This window comes from Bos taurus, chromosome 28, assembly GCF_002263795.3.
Source record: "Bos taurus isolate L1 Dominette 01449 registration number 42190680 breed Hereford chromosome 28, ARS-UCD2.0, whole genome shotgun sequence".
NCBI lineage: Eukaryota > Metazoa > Chordata > Mammalia > Artiodactyla > Bovidae > Bos > Bos taurus.
In genome coordinates this window covers 18300868-18323145 of record NC_037355.1, presented here as the reverse complement: position 1 = coordinate 18323145, position 22278 = coordinate 18300868, and the positions used below count along the sequence as shown (strand labels likewise).

The window sequence follows — 22278 nt, the reverse complement described above, 5'->3', positions numbered from 1 at the left end:
AGTGCATCAGCCCCAAGCTTCCTGTATCTTGCATCGAACCTGGACCGGCGATTTGTTTCTTATATTATACATATTTTAATGCCATTCTCCCAAATCATCCCCCGCTCCCTCTCCCACAGAGTCCAAAAGACTGATCTATACATCAGTGTCTCTTTTGCTGTCTCGTATACAGGGTTATTGTTACCATCTTTCTAAATTCCATATATATGCGTTAGTGTACTGTATTGGTGTTTTTCTTTCTGGCTTACTTCACTCTGTATAATAGGCTCCAGTTTCATCCACCTCATTAGAACTGATTCAAATGTATTCTTTTTAATGGCTGAGTAATACTCCATTGTATATATGTACCACAGCTTTCTTATCCATTCATCTGCTAATGGGCATCTAGGTTGCTTCCATGTCCTGGCTATTATAAACAGTGCTGCGATGAACACTGGGGTACACGTGTCTCTTTCCCTTCTGGTTTCCTCAGTGTGAATGCCCAGCAGTGGGATTGCTGGGTCGTATGGCAGTTCTATTTCCAGTTTTTTAAGGAATCACCACACTGTTCTCCATAGTGGCTGTACTAGTTTGCATTCCCACCAACAGTGTAAGAGGGTTCCCTTTTCTCCACACCCTCTCCAGCATTTATTGCTTGTAGACTTTTGGATCGCAGGCATTCTGACTGGCGTGAAATGGTATGTCATAGTGGTTTTGATTTGCATTTCTCTGATAATGAGTGATGTTGAGCATCTTTTCATATGTTTGTTAGCCATCTGTATGTCTTCTTTGAAGAAATGTCTATTTAGTTCTTTGGCCCATTTTTTGATTGAGTCGTTTATTTTTCTGGAATTGAGCTGCAGGAGTTGCTTGTATATTTTTGAGATTAGTTGTTTGTCAGTTGCTTCATTTGCTATTATTTTCTCCCAAGAAGGAAAAAGCCAAAATGGTATCATAAGGCTTGTATTTGTCATCAAGAAATTTTTATACTTTTTATAAAACAATGACGTTACATTGTAAAGATTGACTGACATGGAACTGAGATGTTATCTGGATTCTTTCTCTGCCTTTGTTTTGTTGTCGCTGTCATTTTAAAACTCCATTTTGTTCCCCTTCTGAAACTACAGATGAATTAGATAAAATCCTCGAGTAATGAAAAGTCAAACTGTTCTTTCACTTCCTGTTTCATTTCATCTTGCCCTAATATCACCCTTGGTTAGAAAAGAAGAATAAAGTATTTTGATTAAATGTGTTGCACAAGACTGGAAAGACAGCATTGAAAAATGGAAAGGATATGGCTTCGGGACTGAGAGTGCCCTGGATATGAAATTATAAGAAGCATCTGTTACATGCCGGATACAGTGATAAATGTCATATATATGCATTTTCTTATTTGATTTCACAACCCTAGTACTTTATAGGTAGTATTTTTAAGAATGAGAGTTGATACTTGGGCAAGTTAAGTGACCAGCATAGATGCCATCCTTCTTGTTAAAAGTAGAAGCTGTAGCTCTGTGCTTTATTCTCCAGTGGTCATGAGCTGTAGAGAAATCTACATGGGAAGTAGCAGCTGATTGCAGCCTATGTGGCATGTGATCTGTAGAGCAAAGAATTTTACATTGAATATCTTTTTTCAAGGACTACAACTAGGAAGGAATTATTTTTCTTGGTGTGCCATGAAATCTGAAGTTATTTTGCTGGAGAAACTGTTACATGTGGTGTTTAGGTTCCAGGTACATTGTTGTTTGAACAAACTTTATGAACTGGTCTGAAAAACTAATCACTTATGATTCTATTTCTTTAGGAGTTACATCCTAACTTAAAGACAAGTCATCCATAAATCTCGTATGTAAAGAAATTCACTTTGAAACTTTAAATTCATAAATCACAAATTTGATTTCAGATATATTTCTTAAATCCATGCTTTTATATAATGTTTCTTTCATTTCCTGCCTATTTTAAGAAAGGAGATTCTCATTTATTTATATCTTCATTTTAAAATCATTGGCTGTGTTGTATTTATACACTTAATTCTCTCAGATGAAGCCCTTCATTTCTACAAGATAGCAGCTTTAACGAGGTAATAATAAAAAAGAATAGGCCCAGAAATTTTGTTGTGTGCTATTCTTTAGTAGAAGCTTGAGCAGGTACATTGATAACAATTATTTTATTTTGTGCTGTTCATTTGGGCTTCTCAGGTGGTGCTAGTGGTAAAGAACCTGCCTGCTGATGCAGGTTAGAGGTAAGAGACTGGGGTTCAATCCCTGGGTCAGGAAGATCCCCCTGGAGGAGGGCATGGCAACCCACTCTGGTATTTTTGCCTGGAGAATCCCATGGACAGAGGAGCCTGGCGGGCTACAGTCCATAGGGTTGCACAGAAATTGGTCACTACTGAAGCAACTTAGCATCCACACATATGCTCTTCATTTAGGCTGGTCTTTTTCTTTTAACTGATGTACCAAACCTTGGCTACATCTATTAAATATATATTAAATAATTGTATTTTTACCAAAAGTATTTTATTTTCTGAACTTACTTTTTGGTTAATAATAGTAACAGCCAATGGTTAGTCATTTAATAGGCATTTACCAACAGGGGTGCAGTGAAAACTTTATAAATCTTTTTTTGTGTGGTCCAGTGTGAAAAAGGACTGGCCATATGTTGCATTTTTATTTATACCCTGATACACACAATAGATTATACAGTGCTTTCCTTCCATACAGTTATAAAGGCTGTATACCCACCTGCACATTAGAGGAATATCTTAATGTTTTTTGAAAGAACGGAATATTAAACAATTGCAAACTTATAGAAAAGTTAAAAGTTGAATATCAAGGTCTTTTTGTTTTTCTCAAGAAGTATATGAGAGCAAGGTGCTTACCTGATGCTTCATTACTCTCAACTATGTTAGTATCTATTTCCTGCTAAAAGACATCCAGCTACATCATTACAGCTATCTAAGTCAGAAAATGAATATTAATGTATTACTGTTATTCCTATTAAACAGACGCCATTCAAATATTTTTCCAGTAACGTCCCTATGACCAAAGGATCCAGTGTAGATTCACTTACTGCATTTAATCATCATGCTTCTTTAGTTTCTTTCAATCTAGATCAGTTCTGCAGTCTTTCCTTGGCTTTCATAACTATGACATTTTAAAATATCATAGTTATTTTGTAGAAGTTCTCTGTGTTTAGGTTTGTTGAATGTTTTCTGGTGCTAAGACTCAGGATATGCGTCTTTGGCAGAAATGTCACAGAAGTGCTGCATTCTCATTGCTCTATCAGGTGGCATATTTTGATTCATCCCATTACTGATGATGTGCGCCTCGGTCGCTTGATTTAGGGTGTCTGTCAAGCTTCTCTACTGTACAGTTACTCCTTTTGTTTCCCCCTTTTGTAATTAATATATAATTTGTGTGTGGAATGAGGATACTTTGAAACTAAGTATAATATTTATTAGACTTCCAACTTATTCACTGATTTATTTATATAATAACATGGATTCGTGTTTTATAGTTTTACTCAGTGCATTATAATCTGTTAACATCTTGTTTATTTTGAGATTAAAATTGTCTCCGTTTTGGCCAGTGGGATTACATTCAAGATGGGTCTCTGTCTTTTTCCATGTCCTCCTCATTCATTGAGTACTTCCTTGCTTCAGGCATGACAAAATATTTCAGACTCTTCATGTACTTTACCTGCCCCAGTCCTGGAATCAGCCATTTCTCCAAAGAAGACTGGTTCTTTTGAATAGAAATACTATTTAGAAGACATGGAGCTTTAGGTAAATTCACCGCTATTAGACTGTCACCATTAGCTGTCACTTTTCCTAGGCCCTCTTAGTGGACATACACGTATATATTTTTTGTCATGGATTTCTTAATCTCTATATGTTGAAAACCATGAGTTCATACCAGTACATCTAGTTCTAAACCAATACCAAAGAGTTCATTCTGCATATTTGTATTTCCTTTCTGTGATAGTGAGAAACCTGTCTTCTATTATCTTTATATTATCTACTGTCTTTTATTCTTTGATTAGTCTCCTTAAAAGCAACCTTTTTCCCATCTTCCTCACATAATTGCCTTCCTCACCTGACTCGGGTTTTAACCCCACGTGCCTGGCTGCCCTCATTACCCCATGTGGACACCCTCGTCAGCCTCCCTGTGCTCTGACACCCCATACGCAGCTGCCCCTGTGCTTGGGTTTCCTTCTTCCTGGACTCTGATGCACTCCTCTGGTTTACCAGATGTGTGAACGGCTTCCTCACTCCTCAAGCTGACACCCATGTCTGGACCACCCCCGAAATGTGCACACTTCTCTTACTCTCCTTGGATTCTGACACCTCACTTGGTCAGCCACTGCGCATAGATACCCTCCTTGCTCTACCTGGACCCCAACTCTCCATGCCAGGCCAACCACTGAAAAGAGATTCCCCTTGGGTTCTAGATTGCCCATGTGATCCATCGTCCTCAGCCCATTTAGGCTCTGCCGCCTCATGCCAGGAAGCTTTCTCACTCACCCTTCTTATCCTGCCTGGCTCCAGCACCTAGCTCTGCCCACTACTGTTCCCCTCCCCCCAACTCTTGGCACAGATCCCCATCTTGGTGGGCTTCACATAATGGCTTACAACTGTAAGGAAAGGGAGAAGGGGAAGGGCCTAAAGGTTTATTATTAAATTAAGTTGTGCTATGAAGTGTTTTATTCAGAGGATCAATTTGCTAATTACTATAATGAAAACCAGAGTAAAAAGTAGAATGTGACATACAAAAATCATTTTATTAGGATTTTTTTTAAATTACCTGAGTTTACTTATATGCCCTGAACTACCTCCATTGATTAATTGTTTTAAGAAGAAAGAGATCAAGAGACTAAAAGTTCCATGTCTATTCCAGGTGACAGCATGCTATAAACCAGGGATCCCCAAACTCCAGAATCTAATGCCTGATGATCTGAGATGGAGTTGATGTAATAATAATAATAATAATATAAGTAAAATGCACAATATAAGTAATGTGTTTGAATCATCCTAAAACCATTCCACCCTCGCAGTGTGTAGCAAAATTGTCTTCCACAAAACCGGTCCCTGGTGCCCAAAATGTTGGGGACCACTACTACAAACTATTAGTTTAATATCATCCTGTCCTGACTGCTTTCTTTCATTTGATGTTGTCATTGAATATGGTAATATGAGTAGGAGGGACCTTTACATATGTTCTTATATAAAGCAAAAAAAATTGTAAAAATAATTGAAATGTATAATGACCTTAAATAAACACATATTTATACCTTGACTTTTTTTCTCATTTAAATAGAAGAATCTTCATTTTGGCTTCCCTTATATGGTAACATGTGCTGCCGACTAGTCGCCCAACCAACCTGTATGGCTGAGGATGTATTTGTGGGATTTCTTAATGAGCAGGTTAGAAGACTTTAAATATCCTACAACAATTATAGCTCTAATTTAGATCTCAGTGGCAATTGTTTGGCATTTTGATATTGAGAAGTATTTTCTTTTTTTGTATATAAAACTGTCTCTTGAATGGCAGCTTCCTCATTGTTAGAATAGGAGTTATGGCTGGGAGTGATAAGGCGGGAAGGGGAAGGGTCTTAATGCAATTCTGATGGCTAGGGAGCTGCCTCTCCAGGTTCCTCTGCTTCATTAATAGCAGCAACAGGATAATCGGTAACAGAGGACTACTTGGGGAAACTGATGAGGACAGCTTTCAGCACAGTTTTGGCCTCTAGGCTTCCAAAGCTGCCTCTGTGCAACCTACTCCTTATTTATTTATAACTATAGTTATTTATATTCAGTAAATAATTAATTATGGGCGTCAATCAATAGCTTTTTAAAAAAGATTCCATTAAGGGGAAAGAAAATTTGCATTTATACAGGGAAGTCCGTGTTCTGAGAACAGTAAGGGAAAGTTATATTTTGAACATTGAGTTATTTTTATAATTTTCCTGAGTCATTCGGTGAATTTCTGTGGAATTCCAAGCACTAATTTTTAATAGGCTAGCTTCTCTTAAATTGCGTTGATTTATGATTTTATGTGTATGAGTTATGTGATAATCATTACTTCCTTTATGTATAATGTTTTTGAGAATTCAAAACATTTCTTCTCTGATACTAACTTTTTGACTTTGGGCTACTAACTTATTGTATATTAAATTAATTGGGTAGCTATCATATTAAAACATCTTTAAAAACTAACTGATAATTCAAGTATTTTGTTGAGTTTAGGGTTAAGATGATAAATAATGATTTAAAGTTGAGAATTTCTTGATTTTTCTTTTTCAGCAAATGGTAGGAGGTCTAATTCGTTGGAGAAGGTTGTACTGTGTTTTAAGAGGGGGTAAACTCTATTGTTTTTACACTCCAGAAGAAATTGAAGCTAAAGTGGAACCAGCTTTGATAGTGTCTATTAACAAGGTAAATAAAATGCTATTTTGAAGATAAAGGTATAATATTTTATAAAATTATTTTCTATTACAGTTCACACTGTTGTCATCTTATTTATAAAAATGGGAAGAACTGCTAAAAATAGTTCATAAAGATAATTTAATCTTATTTTTCTATTTATAAAACTTATCTGGTAAAGGAAGTACTGTATATTTTCTAAGAAAGTGTAGTAATTGGAGATCTATACCAGCAAATAGATCTTAAAGCAGAGAAGGTGACCTGACGTTAACAGGTGGTTTAAATTTTTTATGAATGTATAATTAAGATATCATATAAACATCATGTTACAGTAATATGCTCTTTCTAGTTAATGCTTAAATGAACCCATAAAAAGAAATTCCTGAGTATACTTTGTGATTTCTTATGGGATTGATGGACAGTTGTTCAGCCTTCTGCCAGAAGAATACACATACATATAAATATACTGGTTTGATAAAAAGGAGATTATAAAATTTTAGTTTGAAAGTTTTTACCCAGAAATCTGCAGGAAAATTTTTCAGTCTAAGGCAGACTTATTTTATCTCACCATCTTAAGTTTGTCTATCCTCCAAGTCTAGGGTTTATTAGAGAGTTTTTCCTCCTCCTTTATAGCATTCCAACTCTAGAATTAAATTAGCATTTCTAGATTAGAAGATCATGTTTTCTGCCCATGAACTTCAATTGTTTCTAGTTGTTTAACTTTGCTTGCCTTCAGTGTGTGGTAAAACATGAGCCATCACATTTGTTAACTGTAATATACATGTTCTACTTGCCTGTAAGTTATCTTTTGAGAAAAAATGTTAGTATATGTCCTGAAAAAACATGTAGATACTGGTCTGCTAGTGTATAAAGATTTAGTTAATTTCTATGATCTTTCCAGTAATGACATTTGATCTGTTTCTGCCCTGCTTTTAGAGATGATGCCACTTTTTCTTAAAGGAAATCCTATAGTGAGACCTTTTATTATGTAATTAAGTCCACTTAATTTATCTGTTGTATTAGAAAGATTAATGTTGCTCTTAAATAATACACCTCAAATAGTATAACAGTGAACTTATTTTCATTTAAAAATTAGGTTACAGTGTCTTTTTATTATTGGAAAATTGATGTAATTATTCCTTTGTTTGTCAACTTTTTGTTGAACATAGTGTTCACTTCCCCGCCAGAGTTTTTTTAAAATTTCAGATGTATAGAAAAGTTGAAAGAATAGAAAAATAAAACCTGGTACCCATCTCCTAGATTATTCAGCTGTTCTTAACATTTTACCACATTTGCTTTCTCTCTAGATACTTAAAAAAATTTTTTTCTGAACCATTTGAAAGTAAGCAGCAAGCAGCATGAAATCTCTTTCCTAGTATGTATTAGCATGTTTCTCCTGAAAACAAGGACATTTCCTTCATATCTGTAATATTATTATCATAGTCAATACATTTATTGTTGATGAAATAATGCTATCTAATATACCGAGCAAATTGCCTCAATTGTCTCCAAAATGTTCCAATTTTTATTTTTTGTTTTATCCAAGACTCCATCAAGGATTACAGATTGCATCTGGTCACCATGTCATTTGTTTCCTTTTTATCTAAATTGTACCCTTCACTTGCCATTCTTAAAAAAATTTATCATGACATTGACATTTTTGAAAAGTCCAGGCAAGTTCCCAAATTTGTTTTTGACTAATTGTTTTGCTTTATTCATGTTAAATACTTTTGGCTAGAACTCTTCTGATACATAGATGATTTTGTGTAACCTTATTTTCACTAGGTCGTTAAGTAATAAAAAAGAAATCCTACCAATTTTTTTCTTGTATGTTGTACAGTGGAATATGGATAGCTATAAACTAAATTAAAATGTAATCCAAACAAGTGATATTTTAAAAGTTAGATTTGAAAACAGCCTTCAGGGTATTCATTTTTCTTATCGCAGCCCTTTAAGGGAGGCAGAGCAGGTAGGTCAACCCTGTTTTACAGGTATCTTATTTCTGTTTTACAAGTGAAAACCCGTACTCAGAGATCAGATAGAACTTGTCTAGCTAGTAAATAAAATTGTATGGGTCACTTTTTTCCTAATGGGTAGAAAACATAGATTAAAAATTCATGGATTTTTTTTTTCTTCATAGTCATACTGCTAATGAAGCAAAATTAAACTTTCCTATCTCCAAATCCACTTTGAATCAGTTTTGAAAGTATAAAGTAGCTTTGAAATGAGGTTCTCAGTCCAAAGCCAAGTTACCTGTTGGCAGTAACTTATGAATCTATTGAAACTTTACGATTTAAATTTAAGAGGACAATTATAATAGAACTTCTTGGTTACTGTAGTCAGTGCATATGTATTTTCTTGTTTGATGATGAGTCTATTTCCAAAAAGTGGTTAACAGTATTTACATGGCCTGACTAAATTGACCTTTTTCAATTGACTCATTTTTCCTGTGGTAATAAAGGCTGATGACCTGGCAACTGATGGGATTCTGTAGTCAATCAGCTCCATTATTATGATCACTGAAATCAGCATATTTAGAAATCCCGTGGTGGCTCCACAATTAAGCATTGCAGATTCACAGGAATATTATTTATCTAATAATTTGTATAGACTCAGCCTTAGGCTTGGTACAACATGAGCTGTATTTGACCCTGAGGACTGATGACACAATTACTGCTTCCAGTGAATATGCTGCTGCTGCTGCTGCTAAGTCGTTTCAGTCGTGTCCAACTAAGCGACCCCAGAGACAGCAGCCCACCAGGCTCCCCCGTCCCTGGGATTCTCCAGGCAAGAACCCTGGAGTGGGTTGCCATTTCCTTCTCCAATGCATGAAAGTGAAAAGTGACAGTGAAGTCGCTCAGTCGTGTCCGACTCTTCACGACCCCATGGACTGCAGCCTACCAGGCTCCTCCATCCATGGGATTTTCTAGGCGAGAGCTCTGGAGTCGGGTGCCATTGCCTTCTCCACCAGTGAATATGACTGTTGTCTAAAGTACCAAAAAGAATTTTAATATTAAATCGTAAGGTTAAGGTTGGGAAGATTAATGTAATTTAGTTGCTTATCTCAAAAATTAAATTGATGACAAAGTGTTAAATTACCTAACTTTGCAATATTTCCATCTTAATTTTCTCCAGTGCTGATTCCAGCACTGATTCCTGCCCTTTCTCAGTAGAAATTTTTCCTTTGCATTTCTTACTTAAAAAAAATTTTTGTATGAAAGTATAATTAATTTATACACTGTGTTAGTTTCAGGTGTACAGCAAAGTGAATCAGTTATACATATACGTATATCCACTCTTTTTTTAGATTCTTTTCCCATATAGGTCATTTGCAGTATATTGAGTAGAGTCCCCTGTGCTATATAGTAGGTCCTTATTAGTTATCTATTTTCTATGTAGGTGTGTATACATCAATACCAATATTTCAATTTATCCCTCCTCCTGCTTTTCTCCTGGCAACCATAAGATTATTTTCTACTTCTTTATCTGTGTTGTAAATAAGTTCATTTGTACCACTTTTCAAGATTCCCAAAATAAGCAACACCATATGACATTTATTTTTAAATATCTAACTTCTGTCATGGCTTAGTATCATTGAGTTAGACAAGGCTGTGGTCCGTGTGGTCAGGTTGGCAACTTTTGTGTGATTATGGTTTCAGTGTGACAGAATGTGGTCCACTGGAGAAGGGAATAGCAAACCTTCAGTGTTCTTGCCTTGAGAACCCCATGAACAGTATGAAAAAGCAAAATGATAGGACACTGAAAGAAGAACTCCCCAGGTGCCCAGTATGCTACTGGAGGTCGGTGGAGAAGTAACTCCAGAAAGAATGAAGGGAAGGAGCCAAAGCAAAAACAATACCCAGTTGTGGATGTGACTAGTGATAGAAGCAAGGTCCAATGCTGTAAAGAGCAATATTGCATAGGAACCTGGAATGTCAGGTCCATGAATCAAGGCAAATTGGAAGTGGTCAAACAAGAGATGGCAAGAGTGAACGTTGACATTCTAGGAATCAGCGAACTAAAATGGACTGGAATGGGTGAATTTAACTCAGATGACCATTATATCTACTACTGTGGGCAAGAATTCCTTAGAAGGAATGAGGTAGCCATCATGGTCAACTAAAGAATCCGAATGCAGTACTTGGATGCAATCTCAAAAACGACAGAATGATCTCTGTTTGTTTCCAAGGCAAACCATTCAATATCACAGTAATCCAAGTCTATGCCCCAACCAGTAATACTGAAGAAGCTGAAGTTGAATGGTTCTATGAAGACCTACAAGACCTTTTAGAACTAACACCCAAAAAAGATGTCCTTTTCATTATAGGGGACTGGAATGCAAAAGTAGGAAGTCAAGAAACACCTGAAGTAACACGCTAATTTGGCCTTGGAATACGGAATGAAGCAGGGCAAAGGCTAATAGAGTTTTGCCAAGAGAACCCACTGGTCATAGCAAACACCCTCTTCCAACAACATAAGAGAAGACCCTACACATGGACATCACCAGATGGGCAACACCAAAATCAGATTGATTACATTCTTTGCAGCCAAAGATGGAGAAGCTCTATACAGTCAGCAAAAACAAGACCAGGAGCTGACTGTGGCTCAGATCATGAACTCCTTATTGCCAAATTCAGACTTAAATCGAAGAAAGTAGGGAAAACCACTAGACCATTCAGGTATGACCTAAATCAAATCCCTTGTGATTTTATAGTGGAAGTAAGAAATAGATTTAAGGGACTAGATCTGATAGACAGAGTACCTGATGGACTATGGACAGAGGTTTGAGACACTGTACAGGAGACAGGGATCAAGACCATCCCCATGGAAAAGAAATGCAAAAAAGCAAAATGGCTGTCTGGGGAGGCCTTACAAATAGCTGTGAAAAGAAGAGAAGCGAAAAGCAAAGGAGAAAAGGGAAGATATACCCATCTGAATGCAGAGTTCCAAAGAATAGCAAGGAGAGATAAGAAAGCCTTCCTCAGTGATCAATGCAAAGAAATAGAGGAAAACAACAGAATGGGAAAGACTAGAGATTTCTTCAAGAAAATTAGAGATACCAAGGGAACATTTCATGCAAAGATGGGCTCAATAAAGGACAGACATGGTATGGACCTAACACAAGCAGAAGATATTAAGAAGAGGTGGCAAGAATACACGGAAGAACTGTACAAAAAAAGAGCTTCATGACCAAGATAATCACGATGGTGTGATCACTGACCTAGAGCCAGACATCCTGGAATGTGAAGTCAAGTGGGCCTTAGAAAGTATCACTATGAACAAAGCTAGTGGAGGTGATGAAATTCCAGTTGAGCTATTTCAAATCCTGAAAGATGATGCTGTGAAAGTGCTGCACTTAATATGCCAGCAAATTTGGAAAACTCAGCAGTGGCCACAGGACTGGAAAAGGTCAGTTTTCATTCCAATCCCAAAGAAAGGCAATGCCTAAGAATGCTCAAACTACCACACAGTTACACTCATCTCACACGCTAGTAAAGTAATGCTCAAAATTCTTCAAGCCAGGCTTCAGTAACACGTGAATCGTGAACTTCCAGATGTTCAAGCTGGTTTTAGGAAAGGCAGAGGAACCAGAGATCAAACATCCGTTGGCATGGAAAAAGCAAGAGAGTTCCAGAAAAATATCTATTACTGCTTTATTGACTATGCCAAAGCCTTTGACTGTGTGGATCACAATCAACTGTGGAAAATTCTTCAAGAGATGGGAATACCAGACCACCTGACCTGCCTCTTGAGAAACCTATATGCAGGTCAGGAAGCAACAGTTAGAACTGGACATGGAACAACGGACTGGTTCCAAATAGGAAAAGGAGTTCGTCAAGGCTGTATACTGTCACCCTGCTTATTTAACTTATATGCAGAGTACATCATGAGAGACGCTGGGCTGGAAGAAGCACAAGCTGGAATCAAGATTGCCAGGATAAATATCAATAACCTCAGATATGCTGATGACACCACCCTTATGGCAGAAAGTGAAGAGGAACTAAAAAGCCTCTTGATGAAAGTGAAAGAGGAAAGTGAAAAAGTTGGCTTAAAGCTCAATGTGGCATCTGGTCCCATCACTTCATGGGAAATGAATGGGGAAACAGTGGAAACAGTGTCAGACTTTATTTTTCTGTGCTTCAAAATCACTGCAGATGGTGATTGCAGCCATGAAATTAAAAGACGCTTACTCCTTGGAAGGAAACTTATGACCAACCTAGATAGCATATTCAAAAGCAGAGACATTACTTTTCCAACAAAGGTCCATCTAGTCAAGGCTATGGTTTTTCCAATGGTCATGTATGGATGTGAGAGTTAGACTGTAAAGAAAGCTGAGCGCCGAAGAATTGATGCTTTTGAACTGTGGTGTTGGAGAAGACTCTTGAGAGTCCCTTGGACTGCAAGGAGATCCAACCAGTCCATCCTAAAGGAGACCAGTCCTGGGCGTTCATTGGAAGGACTATTGTTGAAGCTGAAACTCCAATACATGGCCACCTGATGCGAAGAGCTGACTCATTTGAAAAGACCCTGGTGCTGGGAAAGATTGAGGGCAGGAGGACAAGGGGATGACAGAGGATGAGATGGTTGGATGGCATCACCAACTCAATGGACATGAGTTTGGGTAAACTCGTGGAGTTTGTGATGGACAGGGAGGCCTGGTGTGTTGCAGTCCATGGGGTCACAAAGAATCAGACACGACTGAACGACTGAATTGAACTGGGTAGATGCCCAGGAGCAAAATTGCTGGATCATATGATGGCTTTATTTTTGGTTTTTTAAGAAACCTCCATACTGTTCTCCACAGTGGTTCTACCAATTTATATTCCCAAACAGCACCGGAGAGTTCCCTTTTCTCCACTCTGTCTCCAATCTATTGTTTGTAGATTTTTTGATGGTGACCATTCTGACCAGTGGGGGCTTCCCTGGTGGCTCAGATGGTAAGAATCTGCCTGCAATCCAGGAGACCTGGGATTTGATCCTTGCTGGGGGAGATACCCTGGAGAAGGCAATGGCTACCTACTCCAGTATTCTTGCCTGGATAATTCTATGGATAGAGGAGCTTGGTGGGCTACCGTCCATGGGGTCGCAAAGAGGCTTACACGATTGAGCGATTAACACTTTCACTTTGATTCTGACCAGTGTGAAGTGATACTCATTGTAGTTTTGATTTGCATTTCTCTAATAATTAGTGATGTTGGGCATATTTTCACATGCTTTTTTGGTCATTTGTTTGTTTTCTCTGGAGAAATGTCTGTCTAGAGCTTCTGTCCAGTTTTTAATTGGGTTTTTTGTTGTGTGTGTTTTTTTTTTTAATTGAACTGCATGTTTTTTTTGTCTATTTGTCAGTCTCATTGTTTGCAAATATTTTCTCCCATTCTGTGGGTATTCTTTTAGTTCTGTTTATGGTTTCCTTTGCTATACAAAAGCTTTTAAGTTTAATTAGGTCTCATTTGTTTATTATTGTTTTTATTTTCATTACTCTAGGGTGTTGTTCAAAAAGATTGCTTTGATTTACAGTCAGAGAGTGTTTTGCCTGTGTATTCCTCTAAGAGTCTTACAGTATTCGGCCTTACATTTAGGTCTTTAGTCTATTTTGAGTTTATTTTTGTGTATAGTGTGAGGGAGTATTGTAATTTCATTCTTTTACATGTAGCTGCCCAGTTTTTCCAGCACCACTTATTGAAGCCACTTTCTTTTCTCCATTGTATAGTCTTGTCTCGTCTGTAATAGCTTAGTTCAACCAGAGGTGTGGGTTTATCTCTGGACTTGCTGTCTGGTCCATTGGTCTGTATTTCTGTTTTTATGCCAGTACCGTACTGCTTTGATTACTGTAGCTCCTTGACTTGATTGACTATTTCCTTCTCCATGTTAGGGAAATTTTCAGCTATAATCTCTTCAAAAATTTTCTCGTACCCTTTCTTTTTCTCTTCTTCCTCTGGGACCCCTATAATTTGAATGTTGGTGTGTTTGATATTATACCAGAGGTCTTTGAGACTATCCTCAGTTTTTTTCATTCTTTTTACTTTGTTCTGCTCTTCAGAAATTATTTCCACCATTTTATCTTCCAGCTCACTGATTTGTTCTTCTGCTTCAGATATTCTCCTATTGATTCCTTCTGGAGTATTTTTAATTTCAGTAATTGTGTTGTTTCTCCGTTTATTCTTTAATTCTTCTAGGTCTTTGTTAATTGATTCTTGCATTTTCTCCATTCTGTTTTCAAGGTTTTTGATCATCTTTACTATCACTATTCTGAATTCCTTTTTAGGTAGTTTGCCTATTTTCATTTATTTGGACTTCTGTGTTTCTAGCTTGTTCCTTCATTTGTGTAGTGTTTCTCTGTCTTTACATTTTTTTTTTTTAATTTATTGGATTTGAGGTCTCCTTTTCCCAGGCTTCAAGGTTGAATTCTGTCTTCCTTTTGGTTTCTGCCCTCCTAAGTTTGGTCCATTGGTTTGTGTGAGTTTCCTATAGCATAAGATTTGTGCTGAGTTTTGTTGTTGTTGTTTGTTTTGTTTTTCCTCTGGTGGGCAAGGCTGAGTGAGGTGGTGATCCTGTCTGCTTGGTGATTGGGTTTGTACTTTTATTTCGTTTGTTGTTTAGATGAGACATCCTGCACAGGGTGCTACTGATGGTTGGGTGATGCCAAGTCTTGTATTCAAGGGGTTTCCTTTGTGTGAGTTCTCACTATTTGATACTCCCGAGGGTTAGTTCTCTGGTAGTCTAGGATTTTGTAGTCAGTGCTCCCACTCCAAAGGCTCAGGGCTTGATCTCTGGTCAGGAATGAAGATTTCAGAAATGGTTTGTTATGGCATTAAGTGAGATTAAAACAAATACCCGAAAACAAGAAACCAAAGCTGAATCCCATACAAATGGCAGTTACAAAATCAGTCAAATAATAATTAAAATAATGGAATATACATATATATATATACACACACCCATAAGCAAAATCAAAACAGTCCAGCAAAAATAAAGTACAGTAGATTGACCTGGCAAACAAAGGAAATCAAAAATTACATCTACCAGTTAAGAACAAAACTAACTAAAGCACAAACTGGAAAACAAAACTAAAGCAAGGTGCCAAGTGGGGAATAAAGCAATGCAAACAAAAGTAACAAATACGTTGAGAGGAAAGAAAAGACAGAAAGAATATATATACAAAATTAAATAGAGGTAGATACATTTTTTATTAAAGCAATTTTTACTTATTTTTTCAACTTATAAGATTATTCAGATTTATAGAAAAGTTGTAAAAAAAACACCTCAGTGAACACTTGTGTTTCATCTAGAGTCACCCATTAACAATTTTGTCATATTTGCTTTATTTCTTTATTTTTCTTTTTTTGGGAGTGGGTTAAACACTTTTTGTAGTATTTAATTTTTAGTCAGCTTTATGGTTGTATACTTTACATAAAATAAAATTCACCAATTTTAAGGGTATAGAAGTGAAATCGCTCAGTCATGTCTGACTCTTTGTGACCCCATGGACTGTAGCCTGCCAGGCTCCTCCGTCCATGGGATTTTCCGGGCAAGAATACTGGAGTGGGTTGCCATTTCCTTCTCCAGGGGATCTTCCCAACCCAGGGATCAAACCTGGGTCTCCGGCATTGCAGGCAGACTCCTTACCCTCTGAGTCACCAGGGAAGTCTTTAAGGGTATAGTTTGATAATTTTGACAAATAAGATACAGTTATGTAATCATTATTAAAATCATTATTGGATTATAGTTTGTTTAGATATTTTTTAGGAGAACATTAAGTCTATTCTCTTAGAAAGTTTCACTTATACAGTACTGTTATCAACTATAGTCACCATGTTTTACATTGGATTATTGGACCTAATTTAGCTGAAAGTTTTATAAAATCTTTTATCTATTTTTTTTTTCTGGAGACATTTGAACGTAAGTCTCCAGTATTGTTAATTCATCCCTGAATATTTCAACACGCACCTTTTAAAAACAGGAGCCTCTCAAATTATGTAATTTATATTTATATGTATGGAATTATGTGTGTATATATAATTCTATCACCCCAGCTGGGCAGATTAGGAGGGTTTCCTATGTATCATCTAGTGTCCAGTCCATAATCACGCTTCCCCAATTGTCGCTAAAACATCTTTTTAGCTTTCACTTTCAATCTAGGCCACTTCAACAGTTATGCATCCTAACTTCTTCTAAACTGTAAATTAGGTCTAGAGACTTGATTAAATTCATTTTACACATTTTTATTAAAATATTTCAGGGATAATGTCAAATACTTTATAGGACATTATGTTCAGAGTCACATGATGTCAGGTTGTCTCACTGTTGGCAATGACAAGTTTAATGACTTGATTAAGGTGATGACTGCTAGCTGTCTTCAAAGTAAATGTTAACTTTTGTCTTTATAGTTAGCAAGTAGTCAGTTCGGTGATTTAGCCAGAGTGTAAATATGTTTGTTGTCCAACAACCTTTCACATGGTTTTAATGAACTGATTGCCCTTATCTAGATCACTTATTACTTTGGAGATTGCATATGTTTTTCTCCCTACTGTGCTTCCTCTATATGTGTTAGCTGATGCTCTTTTTTAAAGAAGAATGAATTATGTCACTCCTGAAAAGGCTAGATTCATGTTTAATGTTAATGACCAATTTTCAGAATAAGGAGTTAGTCTTACATGTTGACATTATATTGACATTGGCAACATGTATTAGAGTAGAATTACCTCCCCCAGATGTAGCATATGAGTGTCATTTCTATTGTCCTGTCCCACCTCCAATATTATGATAAACTCATAAATTTCAATCCATGCAGTCTACTCAGTGTTTTAAATTACTTGGTTTTATTTTATTTTATTTTTTTCAGGAAAGTAAGTCAGCATTTTTTTTTTTAATTTTTATTTAATTAGTATACATGTGTTCCCCATCCTGAACCCTCCTCCCTTGGTTTTAAATATAAGGTAAGTAAGTAAGTGAAGTCGCTCAGTCGTGTCTGACTCTTTGCGACACTATGGGCTGTAGCCCACCAGGCTCCTCCATCCATGGAATTTTCCAGGCAAGAGTACTGGAGTGGGGTGCCATTTTCTTCTCCAGGGGATCTTCCTGACCCAGGGACTGAACCCTGGTCTCCCACATTGTAGGCAGACTCTTTACTGTCTGAGCCGTGAGGGAAGTATAACGTAGATGTTTTAATTATTTTGCTTAATTTGTAAATTTCTAAGGGAAGATGTGCTATTAATGTGTTCTTAAATAAATAGGATCATTGATAAATGCCAAGTTGGTATTTTCTCATAGGTAGAGCAGATAAGCACCACATAAAACTTTTAAGAATAGTGTTTCTGTTTCACTTGTTAGTGTATTTCCAATACTGGGTCTCTAAGATCTTTCTTTTTATGCTTAACAATGTTAAATATTAAATACAAAGCAAAATTCCTTTCTTTTGATTGTCTTCTCTCATGATTTAGAAAATAGTAATTTTGCTTAATGCTGCTTTAAAAATTATGTGAAAGCATAAATTTTACAGTTGCTAAGGTATTTAAATAATAGCTCTGCTATTTTGATCATAGGATCTTTTCTATGACTATAATTCTTGTCCTTCTAAATGGCATTTCCTGTAAGGCTAAGTCAGTTCATTAATTTTCAGAGGGAGCCATCTGTGGAAATAGTCACATTAAGAAAAGAAAAGCCTAAAAGCTATTCCCCTTTTCTTTTCAATCCAAATTTGAAAGGATGATTTACTTCAAAGTGATTGTTTAACTTCAAAAAACTTCCCTATGAATGTTGTTGAGCTAGACATCCTCAATAAAGGGTACTTAACTGGAGCCACTGAATCTCCTATACATTGTTGAAAGCATTTTATTAGCCAAAGTTTTATCCATTGCCAGTGGGGTGGGGAGTGGAATGGAAAAGAAGTGTGAGTCTTTGAGATCAGTAGTCTTTTCTTGATTTAAATACTATGCATGACTTCATTTTAATGAATAATAAAATCTGTACTAAACAAGTCAATAACACTAGTTGGTGTGATAGTCCTTTGTTAAACGTCTTGAAATGGCTTTTAACCATTATATTTGTCATGGACCCTAGCAAGTAAAATTATCATGAAGCACACGGGATTTTCTTCTGATTATGTTAGTCCTTTTAATGTATGAACCCTATCAACTATTTAGATTTTCCTTTATTAAATACAGCAAAAATAATTTTTTAAGCAACCTTTTTCTTCAGAGTTTGCATCTAATTTCACTGACATAAATTGAAAATAATTATATCACACTAATGCTAATTACACCCAGTACTTATTTTAACTTATGGTTATGCTTTATTTCAAACATTCCTTGCCATATGTTTGTAGAAGGTATGCCTTCTTTGTCATTAGAGCATGTATAAGTTCTAAAGCTTGTTTTTAGCCATCAACAATTTTGTCTTCATGCCTGATTAATAAGACTTTAGCCCAGACATCTTTCAAAGAACTCATTTATCTTTACAACATGTTTCTGAGGAAGATGTGAGTGCAATCTTATCTTTGTATTATAAGTAAGAAAGCAGGCAGTTCATTTTTGTAGTTGTATTTTATGGTTTGTTTTTTTTTTTGGAAAAAATTTCAAGACAAAATGTAGAAAGAATATTACCTCCACCATAGGATTATTTTGAAGCAAATTCTAGCAATCATATCATTTTACTTGTAAATATTACTATTGCCATACTTAAGAAAATCTATAGTTATATATAAAGATAGTGTGTTATCAAAAATCCAGACAGTGTTCAAATTTCTGTCTTGTGATTTTTTTAACAGCTTTTTGAATCAGGATCCAAATAAGGCCCATATACTGCAGTTGACTGATTAGGTCTCCTAAATTTCTTAATCAGTTGGCATTCATTCCACCATCACCCTGCTTTCTCTCTTACATATACACACACACACAATTACACACAATTTGTTTGTTGAAGAAATTTGGTCATTTATCTTACACAGTTTTTATAGTCCAGAGTTTGCTGATTGCATCTTCAAGTTGTCTTTTTTCTTTCTGTTTCTGAAGTAGGTTTAGGTTTGTTCATTGGTTAGTTTTCATTCCAATCCCAAAGAAAGACAGTGCCAAAGAATGTTCAAACTACTGTGCAATTGTGCTTATTTCACATGCTAGCAAGGTAATGCTCAAAGTCTGTCAACCTAGACTTCAACAGTATGTGAACTGAGAACCTCCAGACATACAACTGGATTTAGAAAAGGCAGAGGAACCAGAGATCAAATTGCCAACATCCATTGGATCATGGAAAAAGCAAGAGAGTTCCAGAAAAAATCTACTTCTGCTTCACTGACTACACTGAAGCCTTTGTGTCACAATAAACTGTGGAAAATTCTTGAAGAGATAGGAATACCAGACCATCTTACCTGCCTCCTGAGAAACCTTTATGCAGGTCAAGAAGCAACAGGTAGAACTGAACATGGAACAACAGACTTGTTAAATTTGGAAAGGAATACATCAAGGCTGTATATCATCACCCTGCTTATATAACTTCTGTGCAGAGTACATCATGTGAAATGCCAGGCTGGATGAATCGCAAGCTGGAATCAAGATTGCCAGGAGAAATATCAACAACCTCAAATATGCAGATGATACCACCCTAATGGCAGAAAGAGAAGAGGACTTAAAAAGTCTCTTGATGAGGGTGAGTGAAAGAGGAGAGTGAAAAAGCTGGCTTGAACCTCAGCATTCATAAAACTGAAATCATGGCATCCAGTCCCATCATTTCATGGCAAATAGATGGGGAAAAAGTAGAAAGTGACAGAGTTTATTTTTTTGGGCTTCAGAATCACTGTGGACAGTGACTGCAATCATGAAATTAAAAGATGCTTGCTCCTTAGAAAAAAAGCTATGACAAACCTAGACAGCTTATTAAAACACAGAGACATCACTTTGACGACGAAGGTACGTGTAGTTAAAGCAATGGTTTTTCCAGTAGTCATGTACGAATGTGGGAGTTGGACTATAAAGAAAGCTGAGCACTGAAGAATTGAGGCTTTTTAACTGTGGTGTTGGAGAAGACTCTTGAGAGTCCCTTGGACAGCAAGGAGATCAAACCAGTCAATCCTAAAGGAAATCAACCCTAAATTTTCATTAGAAGGACTGATGCTGAAGCTGCAATACTTTGGTCTCCTGATGCAAAGAGCAGACTCATTGGAAAAGACCCTGATGCTGGGAAAGATTGAAGGCAAAAGGAGAAGGGGGCGACAGAGGATGAGATGATTGGATGACATCACCAACTCAATGAATATGAGTTTGAGGAAACTCTGGGAGATAATGAAGGACAAATGAATCCCAGTGTGCTGCAGTCCATGGGGTCACAAAGAATCGGATATGACTTAGTGACTAAGCAATAACAACAGTTGGTTTGTTGGTAAGAATATATGTGACTATTTTTATCAATAGATGTATAATACTGTCTGGGTCTTCCAGTCATGTTAATGTCTGTTGATGAACATTATATAAATTCTTTATTTCATCAGGGATTCCAAACTGGTGCTGTTTTTAACATTCTTTCGTTTATTTGCTGGCATATCTCAGCTTTATCAGCTATTAGGTTGAAGGACAATTCTTAAAGGAAAGGCGGGATAAACGCTTGTATTTTTGCATTTATATACTTCATTGTTGTTCAGTCACTCAGTCGTGTCCGACTCTGCAGCATATCCATGGACTGCAGGATACCGGGGTTCTCTATCCGTCACCATATCCCAGAGCTTGCTCAAACTCATGTCCTTTGACTTAGTGATGCCATCCAACCATTTCATCCTCTATCGTCCACTTCTCCTGCCTTCAATCTTTCTCAGCATCAGGGTCTTTTCTAATCAGTTGACTGTCTGTATCAGGTGACCAAAGTGTTGGAGCTTCAGGATCAGTCCTTCCAATGAATATTCAGGGTTGATTTCCTTTAGGGTTGACTGGGTTGATCTCCTTGCAATCCAAGGGGCTCTAAAGAGTCTTCTCCAACAGTTAATACACTAGTTACCAAAACTATGAGGTGGTTCCCAAGCATCCTTCAGAGGTGATCAATGAATTAGTTTTTAAATATCATGAATTTGTGGATTTTAAGACTTTCCATGCATCAAACCATTTCTGTAGTAATTCTTATTGACGTTCAGTTGCCCTCTAATTGGCTACTGGAAGCGTCTTCAAGTTTAGTCTTGAGTCTTTTTGATACAACCTTAGTAATCTTTGATTTCTGGTAGGAAAGATGTTCCAGGCTTATTCTATTTCTTGAGCCAGGCTGGAAATGAACCATTTCTCTAAAGAACTCTGATTCCATTTAGTAGGAAAGAGTATTTAAAAATCATAGTATATAGTATAAAAATCGGAGTATATAGTAGACATTTTAAAAGTCACATATTCAAAAGTAAGATAAACAAATTATACATCTATTTCTGATATGGTATTTTTCCATTACCACAGAAACAGAGAAGTTAAAGTACAGTTTTAACTTAAAATAATGAAAAACTTTTTGACTTGAGTTAATTGTATTTTGTTACAAAATTGACTTCTCAGATTGTATTTGTATTATTCTAAAGCCTCTCAGATCAGCTAAAAGTTTTGGAATTAGCAAAAGCAAAACAAGAAATTGACCTAGGAGAGAACACTTATCTCAGAACATGTTTGCTCATCTATAAAGACTGACTATGGATTATCTCTAGGATCTGAGTCTTTCAGTAGCAAACTTTTAATTGCTATCAGAGTGACTCTTTTGTTATGCATTTATTCATCAAATATTTCTCAATCAGTTAGTGGGTACCAGGCAGTGTTTTAGTTGGTGTAAATAATGGGGGCAAGAATACCCACGTTGTTCGCCTTCACACCCTGCTGAGAGGAGAAACTCACCACATGTACACATTGTGCAAGCCCGTAGTGACT

The 22278-nt window shown here is 36.6% G+C and overlaps 1 protein-coding gene across 4 annotated transcripts in view; it reads left to right on the top strand.

Moving 5' to 3' along the window:
* Positions 1-22278, top strand: part of RTKN2 (rhotekin 2) — a 114339-nt gene that overhangs the window by 71829 nt on the left and 20232 nt on the right. For all 4 annotated transcript variants that reach the window (XM_059882568.1, XM_024986727.2, XM_059882569.1 and 1 more), the window contains 2 exons: positions 5298-5404; positions 6284-6415. In XM_059882568.1, the coding sequence (XP_059738551.1) occupies positions 5298-5404; positions 6284-6415 (239 nt within the window). The remainder of the gene's footprint in view (positions 1-5297; positions 5405-6283; positions 6416-22278) is intronic.